This window comes from Patella vulgata, chromosome 3 (genome assembly GCF_932274485.2).
Source record: "Patella vulgata chromosome 3, xgPatVulg1.2, whole genome shotgun sequence".
Lineage (NCBI taxonomy): Eukaryota > Metazoa > Mollusca > Gastropoda > Patellidae > Patella > Patella vulgata.
The window spans coordinates 65,405,626-65,426,420 of record NC_065881.2 but is presented as its reverse complement, the minus strand read 5'-3'; the positions used below and the strand labels follow the sequence as shown (position 1 = coordinate 65,426,420).

The 20,795-nt window shown below is 32.2% G+C and overlaps 3 protein-coding genes across 3 annotated transcripts; 2 read left to right on the top strand and 1 right to left on the bottom strand.

Annotated features, from left to right (window-relative positions):
- The first annotated feature begins 248 nt into the window (after positions 1-248).
- Positions 249-6,050, top strand: LOC126815390 (vacuolar protein sorting-associated protein 72 homolog). The gene is made up of 7 exons (XM_050541004.2): positions 249-362; positions 1,901-2,069; positions 3,161-3,310; positions 3,415-3,529; positions 3,927-4,127; positions 4,614-4,761; positions 5,409-6,050. Exons 2-7 carry the CDS (start codon positions 1,917-1,919, stop codon positions 5,731-5,733), a joined length of 1,092 nt encoding a protein of 363 aa, XP_050396961.1. The 5' UTR covers positions 249-362; positions 1,901-1,916; the 3' UTR covers positions 5,734-6,050.
- An 82-nt stretch (positions 6,051-6,132) lies between these two features.
- On the bottom strand, positions 6,133-9,811 carry LOC126815392 (exosome complex component CSL4). The gene is made up of 8 exons (XM_050541006.2): positions 9,706-9,811; positions 8,862-8,983; positions 7,963-8,034; positions 7,737-7,825; positions 7,494-7,527; positions 7,301-7,351; positions 7,089-7,170; positions 6,133-6,298 (listed from the first exon to the last, which is right to left on the bottom strand). Exons 1-8 carry the CDS (start codon positions 9,764-9,766, stop codon positions 6,183-6,185), a joined length of 627 nt encoding a protein of 208 aa, XP_050396963.1. The 5' UTR covers positions 9,767-9,811; the 3' UTR covers positions 6,133-6,182.
- A 27-nt stretch (positions 9,812-9,838) lies between these two features.
- LOC126815391 (protein FRA10AC1 homolog) lies at positions 9,839-20,505 on the top strand. Its single transcript, XM_050541005.2, has 13 exons — positions 9,839-10,025; positions 13,296-13,357; positions 13,630-13,716; positions 13,869-13,914; positions 14,069-14,145; positions 14,989-15,075; positions 15,259-15,343; positions 15,752-15,797; positions 16,695-16,808; positions 18,298-18,340; positions 18,654-18,760; positions 18,922-19,051; positions 20,251-20,505. The coding sequence occupies exons 1-13, from the start codon at positions 9,999-10,001 to the stop codon at positions 20,291-20,293; spliced, it is 954 nt and encodes a 317-aa protein (XP_050396962.1). The 5' UTR covers positions 9,839-9,998; the 3' UTR covers positions 20,294-20,505.
- The last annotated feature ends 290 nt before the right edge of the window (positions 20,506-20,795 follow it).

The window sequence follows — 20,795 nt, the reverse complement described above, 5'->3', positions numbered from 1 at the left end:
TGAATATTTGGCCTACTTTCGTTTCCTAATGTTTTGAAACTCAAATTTGTAGTATTCCATTCGCATTACCTGTCGATAATTTTGTTGCACGCAAATTTTTAGTATTAAACCAATCTCTAAAATCTTATAGTCAGCTGCATAATGGAAAATTACAAGTAAGGCTATTTAAATTTATACAATTGTGCACACACAATTTTTATTCCAATATTCGTTTCGGATTAAATGTCCAGCAATCCGTAATTTGTACATTTCCATATGTCATGGCCGCTAAAAACTGGAGATATTAGCTTAGTCTGTTCTTTATTTGCTTTATTGTTATTTTACTCTGAATACGGTTGATAAACTGTATATTTTTGTGTTCTGTAAGTAACAGACCTATTTTATAAATTGGATAATGGGTAGTGCTCAAGATCAGTGTCACCTCTTTGTTCTTTCTCGGAAACAAGTCAAAGTTCTGATACCTACACATACATTATCATCATTCATATAGGGTGCCCAATGCAGCCTAAATTTTCCCCACTCTTACAGCAGTAAAAAATCTATTGTTGACGATTCAGAATAACAGTAATATTTAGCTTTTTGGTTATTACAGCAGCTTTAGAGATTACGTTTGTTTTATTTTGTAAATTGCTTTATCATTAACTAACTATACTGTTGTTAGGGGTGGCATCTTTTGGTTTAGTACAAATATTATCTCTGAAACACTCGGGTAAGGCAAGAACATGACACTAGCAGTAGTCTCATTTTACTTTTACAAGGTTCTTAAAACAATTGTTGAGTTGCCTAACGTGTGTTTCTAATTTCAATTTCTTGTTCCAGCTTTCTGTTTTGTTTCGTAAAAAAGTAGTCTTGATTATCCCGGCCTGTGAATCAGACAGAGAATGGTCGTAAACTGGTTAATCGTCGAGGCTAATTTCAAAGCAAGGGCATGTAACCTATTTTTGACTCAAAAGTGCCTGGATGGCCAACTCTCATAACCATTTTTCATTCAGTCTAATATTTGTTGATGGTTAAATGGTCATTTAGTGACCATAAATGTGCAAAACTGATTTAAGGCTTTGTATATAAATATTGTCATGTGATTGTCAAGATATTTGGAGATATTTATTTATGGTGAGGCACCCTAACATATACCTAATACTTATTATAGAAAATCGTGTGATTTTCCAACAGGAAATTTTACAAAAAGGGCCGAGGATCGCTACGTGGGCAAAACAACAACTATTTTATCATTGGTTACAATTGTCTAAGCGGGAAAATTTATAGTAACTATTGGCTAACAGCATGTATGCACAAAGGCAAACAATCTTATTTGCATATTGCATACTTTAAAGTATCATTGGCTGCAATTATTTTCAGATTGATAACCTCAATGGCAAACATGTACTATAGTATTAGTGATAAATAGAATGGCAAAACCTTGAATAAATAATTTATTTTCCACAAACAAACGTAATAATATTATCCAAATAATTGTACTTGTATCCTATCGTTTTGGTAATATTGGCCCACTATTTTACAGAAATTGATTGGTTTTTGATAGTATCGGTTAATATTTGTTGGTATTGAGTTATCGAGGAGATCTGTAATTACTGGTGCCGTAAATATGGCATGATTTGAATGCAACACTAGTCTCCACCTTCTCACATTAATCTTAACATATATAACACCAATTTTGGTGTTTGTCTCAGATATGTTTGACATTAAAATAAATAATTATAAAACATTATGAAAGTTCTGATAAAAAATTGGAATTTGTGACATACATGTACACTGTAGGGATAAAAATAGTGCACCCAATAAACTATCACTACTTTATAGATATAAAATAAATGGCTAATATGCCAAACCTTGTATTATGAAATTAAAATAAAAAACAATGCTTTTGTTTCTTTATTAGGAAATCATAAACAAGAATGTCTTCATCAAGTGAAGAGGAAGAAGAGAAAGTGGCATTTTTGGCTGTCACCAGAGAAAAACGTAGCAATGCTGGCAGTAAAATGGCAAAGCTGTTGAATGAAGAAGAGGAAGATGAATTCTATACAACAACTTATGGTGGTTTCAAAGAGGTAAAAGCAGCTGTACCATATTAAATATTAGATTTTCATCCGATCCGATTGACTAAATGAAGTTCCTTGCAATGGGGGTTGGGTAACTGAATGGTCTAATGCATACGCTTTAGAATTAGATCCTATGGTCTGTTGTTTCCACCTACTCTTCTTCAAATGTCAATGGTTCTTTTATGTGACGCCAATGTCAGACAGGTTTTAATCCATGCAGGTAAGGCTGTTCCTTGCCAAACGAGTTGTGTTGTCGAATGGTATGACGTGTGTGCATTAGATTATAAGGTTTGTCATTGAGTCAAGTGGAGTGGTTTAAATCCCAAGCTTGTACGTGACAAGGAGTAGGGTTGCCTGTCCAACCTTGTCGGTTCACTCAGGGACTTTTGGTTTTCTCCCACTGCTAAAGACTCATACCAGCAAGCGGAAAATTAAAAAGTGTACCATATGTTAGTCCCCAAATTACCTAGCTTGAGTTGATTTACTATAAACATTGATACCTAAGTAAATTTTTGGATTATCCTCTGCCAGCTTCTTTTTTCTGATGTTTAATCACAGAGTCTGCTGGATGTTTAAGTCTTTCAATGCTCTCACAACTGTTAATCATTAGATCAGCACATTAGAAATGCTTCTTACGTCATTAGGAATGGCCTAAAATGTATGTCCTATGTGCGCTCCAGTTTTTTCTATTAAGATTGAGTGTCACTACTTGCCATGTATACCAAAATTGTCATACTTTTATTGGAAATAACTAATATTTTTATTGGAAACAACTCATACTTTTATTGGAAATAACTACCTGATAAATAGTGTTCTTAGTATTTACTTTTGAACCTAAATATATTTAGATTAACATACATACATTGTTAACATTTAAACATTCAATCTTTGAAAGCATCATACTGGTAATTAGACTATCATGTGTGTGTCTTTTGTGTACCATTATATTGGTAGAACCCAATTTTATTAATGATCTTTTATTATGATCTTGAACGAGATATTCAAATTGGATATTTATTAGGAACTAACATTATTTTATAAAAACAATGAATTTAAAAGAAGAAATTTAAATTTAGTTAAGAATATGTTTTGTATTATAGGAAGCTGAAGATATTGACTATGATTCGGGTAAATCTGATTCTGACGATGTTATTGACTCAGATTTTGATATTGATGAGGTTGATGAAGTTAAAAGTGATATGGAAGATGATGAACCGAAGAAGAAAAAACATACAACAGGAGTTTATAAAGTAAGAAGCTTATTCATAATACTAAAGTCTACAGAAATAATAGAACATGCATCTCGTTCTTTATTGTAAATGAAAATTTACATTTTTATTTTTCATTTGAACAGGAACCAACTGAAAAGAAACCAAAAGTTATAAAGCCAGAAGTAAAAAAGGAGAAAAAAGAACCCAAAGTAAAATCAGAAAAATCTTCTGTACAAATCTACCAATCAACATCACCATGTTAGTTTCTCAAGTTTTTCTCTCTTTTTATTTCATTTATATTAGATAGTAAAATCTAGGCTTTACAATGTAGGGTCAAGATCAAAGTTGAACTACATATAAAGTTAAACTACTATATATATTTGATCTAATAACTGTGCTGGTGATTAAAATACTATTCCAAATCAGGGATGCAGATTTCAAAGATTTGAAGGTTTAATGTTAGCATAATAATGACTTGCTTAAAAAAACAAAAATTATCATTATTCAATTCCAACATCAGATGAATTCTGACATAACATTAGGCCTCTATTTATAGTTCTAAAAAAAATTAATGGATTGGCACTTTTGAGAGTTCTTGAATATGAACTGCATAAAAATGTCAATAATATATTTTTGTATAATATTGTTTTTGTAGTAATAGAGAGAAAATCTAAAAGAGCTGCTACTGCTGTTAAATCGCAAGCTACAGCAAAACGAGAAAAACAAAGAGAAGAGAGAACTAAAATGATGAAAGAAATGGCTGCAAGAAAAAATGTTCCTGAAGTTCGACGCTTAACACAAGAAGAACTCTTGTCTGAAGCGAAAATTACAGAAGCAGAAAATAAGAAAAGTTTAGGTAAATTTGGAATACAATTACAAATGTTATTAGTTACTGCATAGACAATTAATGTTTTCGGTGCAGGTTTTTAAATGTCATCAGTCAATAAATAGTGCTTAAAGTCTCTGAATATCATTTGTAGGTTGAGGAATTCCTTTCAAACTACTGGTACAATATTGTGAAAATTAAAACTCTATAAAGAAATGGTTCAGTTTCGTTCTGTACTTATAAAGATATGATGAATTGAAAATTTGTCCCATTCAGATATCTTTGCTAAAGTCTTTTGATGGACCTGATTGAATTCAAGCTGGTAGATTATCTACCTATGATATTTTGATTTTGTTTGCTTAACTAAATGTTAAATAATCAATTTGAATACATTTTAGTGTGGATTAAGCCATGAAAAATTTGATATTTTCTGAAAAATGCAAATGATGCACCGACTTTAATATGGTACATTGTCAAGACTTTTGTGATAATTCATTTGTTGTTTTGATTTTATAGAGAACTATTATAAACTGGAATTAGAAAAGAAGAAGAGCAGAATTCAGAAACAAGTATTTAAGGGACCTATAATAAGATATCATTCTGTTACTATGCCTTGTTTGGAAGAATTAGCAATAGAACCAGATATTATTGTAGATGGGGAAGGGTAAGATTTTTACACCAATTTGCAAAACACTACCAAATCAAGTTGTTCAAACTTTACAGGAAGCCACGGTAGCTTGGTGACTAAGGCACTACCGTGATATCGGTGTTGGACTTAAAATTCCTCAGAATTTTCCAGCAAAATTCCTGTAGTCAGTGGTAATGGGGGACTGGCAAGGTGAAGGTAGAGAGTCTTGTCATTCCTTAGGATTTTCCAGCATGGTTTTCCCTAGTCAGTGGTGATGGGGGTACGGGCAAGGTGAAGGTACAGAATCTAGTCATTTGGATGGGACAAAAAAAAAACTACGGTCCTGTGTATGTGTTGGTATGCCCGTAAAGAACCCTAGACAGACAGATGGGGTTTAGTGGCTGTCATAGCGTATGCCCCACTTTATTAGCCCGGTTGGTGCAGGAAAGTAGGATGTTAAACCCCATTTCATTTATGTCTGAACTGTACAGTTGAAAAGATGCATGTAAAATGATAAGAAGTTATGGATCAGGGGAAACAACTCCATCAACAGCTGAAAACTTTTAATTTGGCAGCCAAACTATTACAGTTGATTCTATCTTTGTGGCCAGATTTGAAGAACCATATCACTTAACTATGAAAAACTGTTCATTTCAAGTTTTATTGCTTTTTTTTTTTTTTAGGTCAAACGAGGCTGTTAGGAAAATTGAAGAAATGGAAACCGGTGAAAAGTGTTCTCGATCATTTATTACTTTTACTGAGGAAAAAACATACCATGAATATTTTTCATCAAAGAAACAAAAACTTCCTCAAAGACCAATCTGTCCTGTGACCAAACTACCAGCTAAATACTTTGATCCTATTACACAAACTCCATATGCTACTTTAAATGCATTTAAATGTATTCGTGATGCATATATACAACAGTGTGAATCTAGTCAAAAACGGAGTAAACCTACACCAGAACCAAAACAACCAGCCCCAAATACAGTGACAGTTAATGGATAAAACTTATGTTTTACACATATTTTCATCTCATGTGGCATAATTTGAGTGGTTCAGAAAAATTGATTTGGTTATTGTTGACTTGTGATTTGATTTACATCTATAATATGTCATCTGTAGACCATTTCTAAATAAGCTTTAATAAAGTACTGACAATACTGATGATAAAGAACTAAACAACTTAATGTCTCATTTCTGTAAATACCCACAATAATAAAAAAAAAATCTGTTTGTATAATATCATGACTTTGTTATATCATATCAAATTCTTTGGGAGATGAAAAAATTGAACTTGATATTTAAACACTATGAAAGATTTCTGTCAAATGAGCCAATAAATGTTGTTGGGATTTACTTAATAATGGCATTCCACGAATTATAGATAACAAAATACAAAATAAGTAAATACAAAATAAGATTTTATTATATAATAGTTTTTAATATAACATGTATCATGAGTCTGAATATTCTATAAATTGTGGCTGGACTTTGGCTACTTTTCTAAACTCTTCTGAAAGTGATTTAGTACATTGCATCTTGCACCAACTAATTGGTATCATGTTCCCTCCTGTAATACAAACATATACAGTATATAAATATATTAAAGATTATCATCAAAATAGAATCTTGTATGTTCAGCTTTACCAGCAACACACAACATCAAAATAATAATACAATCTTAAATATTAATTTTATACTGCTGCAAATTTCTAATTTGGCAGTCACAAACTTATGCAAGATATGTTCAGATCTATAACTGAATGAGGCCATAAATGTTATATAAATTATTAATTAGACATTTATTAACCTGAAAAGACCACAATCAATTCTCAGTGCCTTTGGATGGCTCCGATTTTAAGTAGATTAGAATGGTTTGGTCATTTAATGATTTACTTTAAGCCTCAAATAACCAGCACCCAGGTTACGATAATACAAAAATTTCTGGTTCTCAGACAATCCTTCGAAAAAATCTGATGCCGGAGGTTTTTTTTTTGTTATATTTTTGTTGTGCATTCTTTGCTCAGTAAATAGTCCTCAAAAATTCCAGGCACTACATTATCTCATAATGCTGTTTATAGGAATGTATAATTATCCAGTGTCATTTATGATTGCCTGTAACATTTATAAGGGTGGAATACTTGATAACTGAGCCAATGGTACACATCCAGTTTCATTAAAACTTTTTTATAGAGTTGCTTGCTGTAACCAGGGGAAAATATTTACATAAGGTAATTAATGTGATTATTTTTTTAAATAAAAACCGGTCATGTGGCTCTTTTTAAGTGCTGCAGGAGTATCTCAGAACCAGAATATTTTTTGTGTATGGCCTAATACACATTTTTAATCAATTTATTTACCTGCTTCACTAGTTGCTATGACTACACCAAGTTCATTTTCTGCTGTAGTTAATACATAAGACTGAGCATCTCCTAATGATAACTAGAATTCATTAAGGAAGTAGTAGTAGATCAAAAAAATTTACTTTTGTTAATTTGCTTTATATCTAAAACTATATAAAATTTTGATTTCCTGCTCGATATGATGTTTCAATTATAATTTGAAAGGATACAACTTTTGCCACTATAATATCTCCAGGTCTATAACATTTATACATTTCTACCTGAAAATACATATAAATGGTTCAAACATTTTTATTCACAATCACAACTACACTGTATTCAACATTGTTTATATATCTTTGTTTATAAAGCCATCAGCGTTTTTATGAAAACTTTTTAATCTCTAACCCTAGCTACTCTCACCTTATCTTTTTCAGTTGCTCGCACATCTTCTTTTCTGTAACAAACAATTAAAAGGGTATATCCTGTTTTGAAAGCATAATGAAAGTATATAATTTCTGCACTTAAAATATTATATCCATGGATTAAGCCAATGTTGAGATGTAACCAATTTTCCCTCAACTATCCACACTTTAAGCAAGAAACAAAACACAAACTGAAATCAGTAAATGGACGGACTAGTTGCCCAAAATAAAATTATCATACCTTAACATTCCTCTGAATGGTTCTTGTAATTTGGTATTACCCACACTTAATATAGAACATTTGCAAAATCTTGGATTTACATTAGTAACCTGAAATATATCATATAATTGTTTGGTTGTGATACAATTATACTAAATCAACAACTGCTATTACTGGTATATTTTAACTTGATACAAATTTGGAATAACAAACTCTGAAAACAAAAAATGTATCGTCTACATCTTACCCTAGCTGTAACTATATCATCTTCAGAAGGGACAACATTATGTGTTTTGGTGGATCTCACTTCAAGAATTGTCTGGAAAAAAAAATCAAATTAACATAACATAAAATTAACATGGCATAAAATTACACCAAAAACTTGATTTCACAAGATTTATTATTTCTAAATATAAAGGAGAGATATGATTTGCTATCGAAAATGTTGGATCCCAATAGCATTCCTCCTTATGCATATAAACAGAAGATACAGTCTAGTTTATTTCTAATACTGTTTAACACACAATAATTAACTCTTTTGGACACACTCTGATAATTAATAACAATGGAGACTGGTCACTCATTTGATGTCTCAATTAATTAGTGAAAAATTTTGAATGTTTGTGTTAATCAAAGGGGCATTTGGTAAGGTCAGATAAAGAGCTGAAATTTCTCTCTATAATAGTTAAAAAAATAGATAATAAAAACAGAATATGCTGAAAATTTCAGTCAAACTAATTCACTCTGAACTGACACCTTAGCGATTCAGTTTTAGGCTAGCTTGGATCGTCATTACTAGTCTTGATTATCATTTTTACGTTAAATAAACCATCACAAAATGTATTCAAATCCATTAAATAATGCAGGCTATTAAATTATGGCCTCAAGAGTGATTATGGTCTAGATAAGTTAATTTTAATTAACTAAATATTGGTTTATATAACATTTCAGGTCTAAAGAAGGAACTGCAACAAGCAGATTAAGCTCTTGCATGATGTATGTTTAAGGTGATCATCATTAGAACATACATTTTAACTTTCTTTTGAACCGGAGAACAACAAACTAAGGCAGTTGTACTCATACCCCTTCTTTAAAACTGGTTTAAAATATATTCGTTCAGAGATAATAAAAAAAGAATATATTCACCTTGCCATCATCTGTTGTTTGTGTATGAACATGACCAACCAGTGTAGAATATACATAACCGTTTCTTACATATGTACCATTACCGGCCACATGACTCCCATCGGTTCGCAGTATTCTTTGCCCTGAAAATAGTCCTCTAAATTAATATTATATGAACACTGAAAGAAACAGTTATGACAACATAACCTGTTGGGGTAAACAAAATATGATAGTTTTTATTCAACAAATGCTGTTGTGATACACGAACACTACACCAGATAGAATTATACACTACAGCAGTGATTCTCAACCAGATTGCAGCGAAACTTTGCGAAAAACCACGTGATCCCAATTAAGCACACTAAGAAAATGGAAAAAACATTTTTTCCTAATTAAGCATTCACTGGTGTCTACTGGTAAGTTCATAGCTGTGTTTTTCTTTATTTAGTTTGAGTCATTCTATGTGTCTACAGTCTATCACTAGTCTGTGTCTACAGTTGTATGCCGCCTATGACTTGCCTTTGTTCTTATTTTGAAAAATTCAAATATTTTTCATATATATTTAGCCTGGTGTATCGCTATTTTTCATGTGTTCCAAGGTGTGCCACTGCACTACAGTATCTCACGGAGGTGAGAGTCGGCGAAGGATCAGGTGCAATACATGTATATGAATAAAAATACTCATATTGTATAATAATAATATTTACATTTTCTGATGATAATAGAACATAATTAAATTAAAAGTACTGTCTACGTCAGGTGCTTTACAATTTATACCAGTTTACATATCAGAAACTAGAAGGAAATAACTGACAATGTCAATAATGATGTCTAGTTTATTTTAAATTCATCAAAAAAAGCAAACCTGGAACACAAATCGTGGAGGCTGCCATCTTGAATGAAACCACGTGGGTAGCTACACACATTTGCGTCAAAAGGGAAGTTCAGTGTGTGGTGCTCGAATATTTAACAGTTTTGTAAATTATAACTTAGGTTTTATCAATTTGAAATTCATTTAGGAGTTGATCTTGAGAAACCTCTTATGTGTTTGTGAATAATAAAGTTTTAATGGTGGTTTTTGTTTGGGAATATTATTAAATTAAATTATTGATTCCCTTTCGTTGGACCAAACCATTTCTACTTCCGGTAGATGTCATCATGGCTGACAAAATAGACTTTTCAGAGGTGAGAAAGTTGCGAAGTGAATAAAATGATAAAATAAATTTTTTGTTGCCAGTTTTAATTAACATAAGACACCACTGAATATACTTAAAACTATTTCTTGGAAGTTACTCAAGAAAACTAAAGAAAGTGATCAATTTTGTTGAAAATCAGATTGGTCTGAACTCTGAGTGGTCTTCAAAGTAAACAATCATAATATGTAACAGGCCTTGCCTGAGTAGAGCGAAGCTGATGTGATTGTTGTCAAATAAAACCTTCATAATAAAGTTTCCACAATTGAAAAAAGAACAAAAAGGTGTGAGGATTTTCATTGACGTCAAAATTATCTGACGTCATTTATTCGACGCGTCATAGAAATATTTCTTAGAGACCCAAAATCTCGCTTGGGCGAGATTTGGTAAGTTGACATGCGCATTGCCTGTTTTCCCCAGTGTATCCGGTTCCTGTCTGAATTTTTTTTTAATCAACAGTCTGTGGGTGACATTTTCAATTACGCTCCTGTGTTACCAGAAAAGAGCTTTGCTCAAGCACCGCGCTTCGCGCGATGCTTTAGAGCTTCGCTCTATATTAAAACAAATACAACTATCACTTTATTTGGTGGGATGATTTGTCTTTGGGATGAGTTGTCTGGATACCATATACAGATGTCAGATACAGTGTAATATAGGCTACATGTATAAAGCAGTCCATGCTATTTCCCCCGTATATTCCGTACATGTCCTATGTGATTTTCCAAATGTCCGACCAGGAATATGCCCAATCGGACATCAATCCAATAAGAGTGATTAAAAACTTAATTTGCATGATTATCTTGTGATTTCTCCATTGTCGGACATGTTAATCTCCCTGATATCAGCTGACAGCATGTAGAAACTAGTCATTCACATATCCTAATAGTATATAACACCACAAAGGAATGGATATTTCCTTTGTAAGAACTGCCACATAGTCCCACCTAGCAACCCATTTGCCATTACAAATAATTGAATTATTTTCCATTCACCGACAACAGAAGATTCCGCACATTTCCACAAAATGAATCCATATGTATCACTGCCTATTATTAGCTATTAATAAACACCTTTATAACTTATTTTCCGTCATGAAACCAGGTCTTTCACGACTCCATATGGAAATCCCCATCTACAACAATCTGATAAAAACACAGATCCTATATCGTTTTGTTTTTTATAGTTCAAAATTTTGTTTTACATGTCTTCACAACACTAGGATCTGGAAGAGTTGTTATATAACAGGCTTTCTGGTTGATGTGAGGAATTAGCTAATGAAACGTTTTTTTATGGCGAATTCTTGGTGTGCTGTGCACGAAACTCTGGGTAAACCACTAGAAACATCAATGCTGATTGATTAATCATAGGGTCAACGACCACTCGTATGACCTCAGGTCTTCATGTAGTAGAGGCCATCTAAAGTATAATAAAATGAAACGAAATATAGATCTGTATTTTAATCAGATTGCCATCTACAATGGCACTGACTCTCTTGCGATGTCATTGTCGCACAGAAATCATTGCTTGCCATATAAGGCACTATGTACTACGAAACTTGTAAAAGGGTTGATTTTGGCGTGAATTGTGTGTAAAAGATCACCTAGGCCAATGACATACATGATAATATGCGGAAGTGGACTTTGCCTTCTTACGAGTGATTATACTGCCAATGTAATTTTAAAATACCATTTTATAAAGAAGAAAACGATGTGACAAACTATTCTTATCAAGAATTATTGAGGAATGTTATGTTACTGACATAAAGTTGAAGCCAGTATAGGAATTACATATGAAAAATAGCGAGGACCACCTATAAACCTTATTCAGAACACGGCATGCTACTTAACATAAGAAATATTTCTAGTTGATATCCATTAAAGGGAATTGAAGCTTAATGACCTTATTTCCTGACTCTAGACTCTGTTAACTAAAAAAGTCTGATGTGCAAAATTTTGAAATAGCATCATTGGTATATAGTAAAGCATTCTTATACCTCATTAATATTAATTAGTTCCACCAATTCCTTATATGTACTATGTATAAGTGTGTTACTATATACATGTAAGAGCCTACATCAGTAAAGCTTAGAAGAGTTATAATAGCATACGGTATAGAAGTTATTATTACCCATCCCTAGAGGCAGGCATATAATATATTGTTCCACACCTATACCCCTAGGTTCCTCAAGCAGGGAAACCTAGATGCAAGTTCTGTCATACTTTTTGGCTGAAGAAATTCTCATGAAATGACCGGGTCAGTTGGTAAATTCTACAGTATTGTCCAAGCTTATTCAAATATCCATCATTGAACTACAATAAAAGTCACTCATGACAAACAAAAGCTGTCCAGTAAAATATGTTTATCCCAAATTACATTTATATTAAACACTTATCGATGTTGACCTGTATATCACAAAACAAATCATTTCAGTCATTGGGGTGCCACAGTGGATCAGTGAGTAAAAATGAAATGAAATGGGGTTTAACGTCCTACTGTTCTGCTCCTATACTGGGCTAATGAAGACGGGCATACGCCATACACTTTTACGTGCATTCCAATATGTACACGAGACCTCGGTTTTTCGTCTCATTCGAAGGACTAGACAGCTGTCCTTGTCAGGCCCTCTGTCCTGTATCACTGACAATGGGTAACCACGCCGGAAAATCTGGATGAACTTTCTCGGCCAATGCAGGGATCGAACACTCGACCTCCAGGCTAGCGTCTTACCCACTTAGCCACGTGATCCCCTCAGTGAGTAAAACAAAGGCTCGCTAACCTGGAGGTCTTGTGTTCAATCCTGGCCAGGAAAATGTATAGTCGTTCGAATGGGACAAAAAACCAAGGTCCTGTGTACACATTAGCATGCATGTAAAAGATCCCTTGGCAGTTGGAATTCGATATAAGAGTAGGCCGTAGTGCCGCTGTTCGGGCAAAATTTCCCTCGTGGTTTAATGTAAGTTTCAATAGTAGTATACGTATACCTCAGACAAAAACAGCCTGGGTTGTTTCATCACACTTACAATCTTGATGTGTATACATGTATATCTGAAAGAGAATGGTTATTGCTGATACAAATACTGTGAATGTTACTGATTAGCCTATATTCTTTCCCTTCTTGATTTTGTTTTTTTTAAAAAAAGGCTTTGATATTACCTGTTAGTGAAAGCAAGTAAGATAAAACTGTCCAGAATAACAGATGTGAGGGACAAGCAACAGCCTACATTATACTGTTATTAGTGACTTTGTCATATTCTTTTTCCAGGTTCACAATCTTGGTGGATATGGATCCGAGTTTGATTCTGAAGTGGAGTCTGAACAGAACAGGTACAGTATTTTTCCTACATCATATAGATAATAATGATATATTGATTCACAAAGTAAGCTTATAGCAAATGAATTTCAGTCAACATGGATTAATAAATTCACAATCTTATTTTAGGTATTCATTATATTAAACAGTAAACTATGTATGCACATGATATAATATATATATAGTCACCATGAACATTTTGTAAGCTGATTGCAAAAGATTAAATTACACTGAATTCAACTTGTAATGAGCATTTATGGTCTATTAATGTATATTTGTATTTCAGGAAAAAATATAAAGGTTTACTACCTAAGAAAAAGAAGGGTACAGATGGTGTAGCTAATAAAAGGAATGTAGAAGAAGAATATACCAAGTATGAAATTTGATGCCAGTAATTAATAAATTTCTAATTATAAAAACAGATTACAGTAGTGTATCATTGTCTTGAGCTCAATTTATCCTCTTTTGTATAAGATCATTCTTTAGTCTTTTTGTTGCTGTATTATAACATTTTATTTGTTTTAGGGAAGAAGGCAAAGTCCACAGACAACAGCTTTTAAGCTTAGATGCTGTATCCTTACCACTGTTCTGAAAAACTAGGCTTTTGGCCTCCTTAAAACTTACCTTTAATTTTCATATGTATCAGAATTATTTACCCTTCAACGTTGGTGTTTTACCTACCAGAATTCTACATGACGTATATTTTCCTTAATATCTGTGTACAGTATGCTCGTCATAAACAGTTTGTGAATAACTATATGTTATATTATGGTGGTAATAAACAAGAGTTCAAGAGAGACACGTAATTATACTCCTTTTTATTTGATTAAATTTAGGGGATTACTTTGGTGAAAACCCTGACATTGAAAGATAAAGTGTTTAAAAGATGTCATATATCAGTTACACCATGGTTCATAACAAATTAGGGAGTTGGATGGCCGAATGGTTAGCACGCGCGCTGTATCATGAGGCCTGTCATTGAGTAAACTGACGTGGTTTCGAATCCCCGGTTGTACGTGACAAGGAGTAGGGTTGCCTGTCCAACCTCGTGGGTTTTCTCCGGGTCCTCCGGTTTCCTCCCACTGCTAAAGACCCCTACACGCAAGCGAATTATTGAAATAAAATTAAACCATATGTTAGTCCCGAAATGACCTAGTCTGTGTCGAGTGGACGTTAAACCCCATTTCTCTCTCTCTCTCTCATAACAAATTAAACACAATCTGATCAACTAACTGAAAATTATTCCGTCTTGCTGTACATGATAAATTTAATATAAAAACACAATGTTCCAGAAGGCTAGTATGCATTTTCTTTATTTAAATTTAGCAAAAATAAGGACTTAAATGTATTCTTAAAAGTAATTAAGACAATTTAAACAGACAACATAGTTTAGATTAGATGATATTTTGGTATTTTCTGTGAATAAATGTGTTTTATGAATCTGGCCCTGGCTAATGCTCTAAGAGGGAAAAAAAACCCAAAGTGTCAACATGAAATCCGTAAAAGCAATGGGCATTTTGTATGTTCTGAAAGTCTATATTTGCCTCTTAGTCTGTAATATTGTGCCTTTATCTTCTATGCCATGAAATGTTTATCAGTTATTGAATTATAGATGTTATAAATTTATGACTTTAAATATTTATAGCTCTAGAGATAAAAGAGATAGTGATGTGATCAGAGAAAATCACCAGTTTTTATGGGAAGATGAGGATGATGATTCACAGTTGTCATGGTGACTATTAACAACATTAAAAAATATATTGAAACTACTGTTAAAAAGTAGTGAAGATTTATAAATTGAAACCAGCAAAACAATTTCTTCAATAATATAATTTGAAAGCAGTAATCTTTTTTATACTAATCATTTCTGTGGGGTTTTTATTCACTTCTTAAATAAATGTTATTTTTGTGTCAGGGAAAGAAGATTAGCTAAGAAATATTATGATAAATTATTTAAAGAATACTGTATAGCAGATTTAGCAAGATATAAAGAAAATAAGGTAATAAAGCTTTAATTAAAGTCCTTTAATTCAAACTTTGAAGCCATCTGCTTCTTGAACATGAGGCATTACTATATCCCTCTCTCAGATAATCTCAGTGATATCATGTTGCCACCAATCCCATTTAGAGACCATAACAAGTGGGGTTTCATGGAATGGAGGCAACTGAAATTTAGAATACATGATTTGAAAATGGGATAAAATGATAAGTAAGGCTGCAAGGATTGAAAGCATTCACAAACACTTTTTTTGGATTACTGGTATGTTCAATCCATTAGTGTTCTATTTTGAGTATATAAAGGTACAAATATGCTATAATCAATTATTATATGATAAATTGATAAATATATACATAAACACATGAGAAATATTCCCATGGATTGAATGTTTTGGAATTTATTATTTCAGTTTGGAATGAGGTGGAGAATTGAAAAAGAAGTTTTTGAAGGCAAAGGTACATTTTGTTCTTTACTGTTGTTATACATTACTTTCTTGTCTTTTGTTCTGTGTATTATCTACTGTACTGTAACAATAATTTCGTTCATATTTTTATATTATTAAAAATCATATACAGGTCACAGTTCTATGGAATACAAGCATTAACCAAGTATTGTTGTGTACATGTATATCTTGTCTTGTTATATTTTCATATTTTATCATTGCTTGATAATGACTAGAGAAGCCTAGTCGAAACGTTGCTCAGTAATAAGCTGTAATTGTATTCCATAGAATTGTGACCTGTATATTCCAGTTCAATTAGTAAGTACCATTGAAATAATTTATTAAAAATCAATCAAGAAAGATTTATTTTAAATAGTATTAAATCTGGTGCCCCACATCTTCTTTTAAAATATGTATGAATGTTTAATCTAGGTTAATATCTGTGTGTTATTTAATACCAACAAGAAAAATTTAAGTGTAGTTCGATTTTAGGAATACTATCACGATGAATTAAATTATCATAATTATATTACATGGTTTCTTTTAATTTTATGTGTAATTGGGATTTTTTTTTATTGTGTGTAGTTATATGTTTATTTTATCATAATATTCTATAGGTCAGTTTATTTTATTAATATTCTATTGGTCAGTTTATTTTATTATAATATTCTTTAGGGAGAGTCAGTTTATTTTTTTATAATAATCTATGGGTCAGTTTTTTTATCATAATATTCTATAGGTCAGTTTATTTATCATAATATTCTATAGGTCAGTTTTTTTTATCATAATATTCTATAGGTCAGTTTTTTTTATTCTATAGGTCAGTTTATTTTATCATAATATTCTATAGGTCAGTTTATTTTATTAGCATATTCTATAGGTTAGTTTATTATAGTATAATATACTACAGGTCAGTTTATTTGTGGTGCAAAGAAATGTAATGAGAGAGAAGATTTAAGAAGTTGGGAAGTAAATTTTGGGTATATTGAACAAGGAGAGAAAAAGAATGCTCTGGTGAAGTTAAGTAAGTTTAAATTTCAGATTAGTCTCCCTTTGAATAAAAGGCATCCATAATGAGACGCGATTGAGCATACTGGGGATTTGCTCTACAACACATGCACCAACTAAATAAGAAAATTCATCAACCAACCACAACACCTGAAACATATTCGTTATGTAGTTTAATTACACTACCCCAGTTTTCAAGACTGACAGAACTGTGACAATCCTGAAGTCTTTGCGACCTTATTTCAGTTCTGTAGTTCCTGACTAACTAATAAAAAAATCCTTAACAAATATGCAATTCTTGTATTTACACATTAAATACAAGCACCAATAACTTTTTATACGCTCACATTTTCATGTGGACGTATTATGCCGTCGCCCCCGTCCGTCCGTCCACAATTGTTTGTGGACTCTCTACAGGTCACAATTCTTATCAGATTTCGACAAAACTTGAAAAATAGGTTTATCCCCAAAAGATCTCGACTGCTTTCGATATTGGCATGTATCGAATCGAAACTTTATGGATTATGGCCCCTGTTTGTACAAAAAATCACGTTTTTAGCTTGTGGACCCTATAGAGGTCACAATTTTTACCCGATTTAAAAAAACGTATTATTATATCACCGTTACACCCTAGGGACGACTGAATTAGAATTTCGTGAAAATCGGCCCAAAATTGACAGACAAAATGGCCGCCGTTCGTTCTCAAATAGCGTAAGAAAATAGTATATCAAGGTTGTGGACCCTATAGAGGTCACAATTTTTATCCGATTTTGTTGAAACTTGAAATGTAAGTCTATAACCCAAAGATCTCGGTTCCTTTCGATATTCGCGCATATCGGACCGTAATTTCCTGAATTATGGCCCCTGATTGTACGAAAAATCGCGTTTTTAGCTTGTGGACTCTATAGAGGTCATAATTTTTATCCGATTTAAAAAAACGTATTATTATATCACCGTTACACCCTTAGGACGACTGAGTTTGAATTTCATGAAAATCGGCCCAAAATTGACAGACAAAATGGTCGCCGTTCATTCTCAAATAGCGTAAAAATATGGTATATCAAGGTTGTGGACCCTATAGAGGTCATAATTTTTATCCGATTTAAAAAAACATATTATTATATTACCGTTCCACCCTAAGGACAGTTGAGTTTGAATTTTGTGAAAATCGCCCCAAAATTGACAGACAAAATGGCCGCCGTTCGTTCTCAAATACCGTAAAAATATGGTATATCAAGGTTGTGGACCCTATAGAGGTCACAATTTTTATCCAATTTTGTTGAAACTTGAAATGTAAGTTTATAACACAAAGATCTCAGTTCCTTTCGATATATGCGCGTATCGAATTGTAATTTCCTGAATTATGGCCCTTGATTGTAGGAAAAATCACTTTCTTGTTAGCTTGTTCTCTATCCATCTCTCGAAAATGTGTGCGTATCCTGCCTGGCAGCCGCTGGTTTAATTTCTTAATACATTATAATAGATTATTAATATTTATTTTGTAGGATTATGTCCGGATTGTTCTTACAAGTTAAATTATCGTAATAAGTAAGTTTTACAATATTTGTAAATTCCTACTTGAAATATTAATGACTTTATTTAGGGATTTTAGATTAGTTAATGTTTTAAATAAAAATATATTGATATTATGGGACAAACAAAAACCTCAGTTGACATTTGTGACATTCTAATTATATTTTGTTATGTATTATAGGATCTGGTATAACTCTGCAATTATCAAGCAAAATGACTTTGTCCATTTCGTTATTATTGATCATGATATTTATATAATATTAATCAGTGTATATTTATTACTTGAGGCATAATAACAACAAATATTAATGCTATTTTATATTTACAGGAGGAAAGAAGTTAAACCCAAGAGATTACAATCTAAACCACTGAGTAAAAAACATAAAAAACATAAAAAACAACACAAAAAACATCACAAGAAACACAGATCAAGGGGTAATTTTATTCTCTATCTATGGTGTGTCTCCCTTTAAAACTCTGAACTCAGATTTGTGAGCAATATCCAATACTTTATTTAGGCTACCTTTTTTTAAAAAAAATAAAACATACACTGTATATTTAAATTAATTATTTAAAATATTGAATGTTTGTGATAGATTCAGATTCTGATGATGATAGATCTAGTAAATCACAGGCTAAAGAAGAAGCAACAGAGACTAGTAAATCAGACATTATAGATCAATCAGTATGGAGTGGTCCAGCTAAATTAACTGAAGAAAAATCAAGGTAAAATAACACAACATAGTCACACAAACTATGTCAGAGGTTATACCACCCCTGAATAATCACACAAACTATGCCAGATATTATACCACCCCATCTCTCTCTACAGTTCCTAACTTTTATCTGATTTTATTCCCCAAAGATCTCGGTTACTTTTTAGCTTGTGGACCCTCTAGAAGTCACAATGTTTATCTGATTTAAAAAAAACGTTTGCATATCACCGTTACACATAATGATGGTTCAGTTTCAATTTCTTGAATCGGATCGAAACTGCACTACAAAATGACTGCTCCTTGTGCACAAAGTGTGTAAAATATGTTATACCAAGGTTGTTGACCCTCTAGAGGTCACAATTTTGATCCGATTTTGATGGAACTTAAATATATGTTTTTGTCCCACAGTTCTCGCTGCCTTTTGATATTAGTAAATGTCAGAATGTATGTTCCTGGATTATATATATGGTCCCTGATTTGTACGCAAAGTGTGTAAAAGTATGTAATACCAAGGTTAAAGGATCCTCTAGATTTTGATGAAATTTAAAATACATGTTTATATTCCAAGGATGTCCGTTACTTTTGATATTGTTGCATGTCCGACTGTAACTTTCTGGATTATAATCCCTGACTGTAGGCCTGCAAAAAAATGCCCTTTTTTAGCTTGTTATCTGTCCATCTCTTGTTTTCCGATTTGGATGAAACTTAAAATATATTTTAATATCTTAATGATTTGGGTTGATTTGGGTTCCGTTTGAATCCGCGTATGGGACTGTAACTGGATTATGGCCCCTGATTGTACGAATCTCAGTAGGACGTTAAACTCCATTTCATTTCATTTTGTACGAATCTCAGGGGGTATCTTGCATTATGTGGTGTGAAATCTAGTAGATTTGATCTGTAACTGAGGCATATAGCTATCCTTCAATTGCATTTTAGTTTTTATTTTCAATAGTGGCAATGAGTCCAGGTAAACCAGAATAACTTGTTGGCATCAGTCTTTAATCATACTAAATATGTACCTTATAAGCCCTGTTACATGCAGTATTCTTGAATAATACCCACTGTATATCTGTAAACAAACGTTGGCCACATGATAGTATATTTATCTCCATGCAATGACTTGACATGATTGATAAATGACAATAGTGTTACTTTAATTTTGATAAAAAGCTACTGGTATAATTAGTTATTTTTATTATCTTTCAGGGGTGAAGAATTTGATGAATATTTTGATAATATGTTTTTATAAAGAAATATTTATTTAAAGAATTTAAAGAATTACGAGTGTTAAAATTCCTATATTGGATTTTTTTTAATATGTTAACTGTGATATCATTGTCATTATGTATATTATCATCTACCATTATGTCTATTATTATCATGCACCATTATGTATATTATCATGCATCATGATATATAAATGTATAGTCATTGAATGTTAAAACATCAATAAAGAAGAAAAACCAGACGATATGTTTTTGTAGTATTTACCAATGTAATTATTGGTAATTGTGATGTATAGCAAGAAACAATTTTGAAAGGGATTTGATGAACCACTTTTGCATGAACAGTAGAGAAAGATTGGAATTATATTATCCGCCTCTTTCCGTAAATCTCTACCTAGTCATATTCCAGTATTCTTTAAAGATGATTAGGACTACAGTTTTCTGTAATAGGGGCATTAGTGTATTGTGAAATACTGATATATATATATATGTGTGTGTAACTTTAGAATATTATCTTATCTAAAT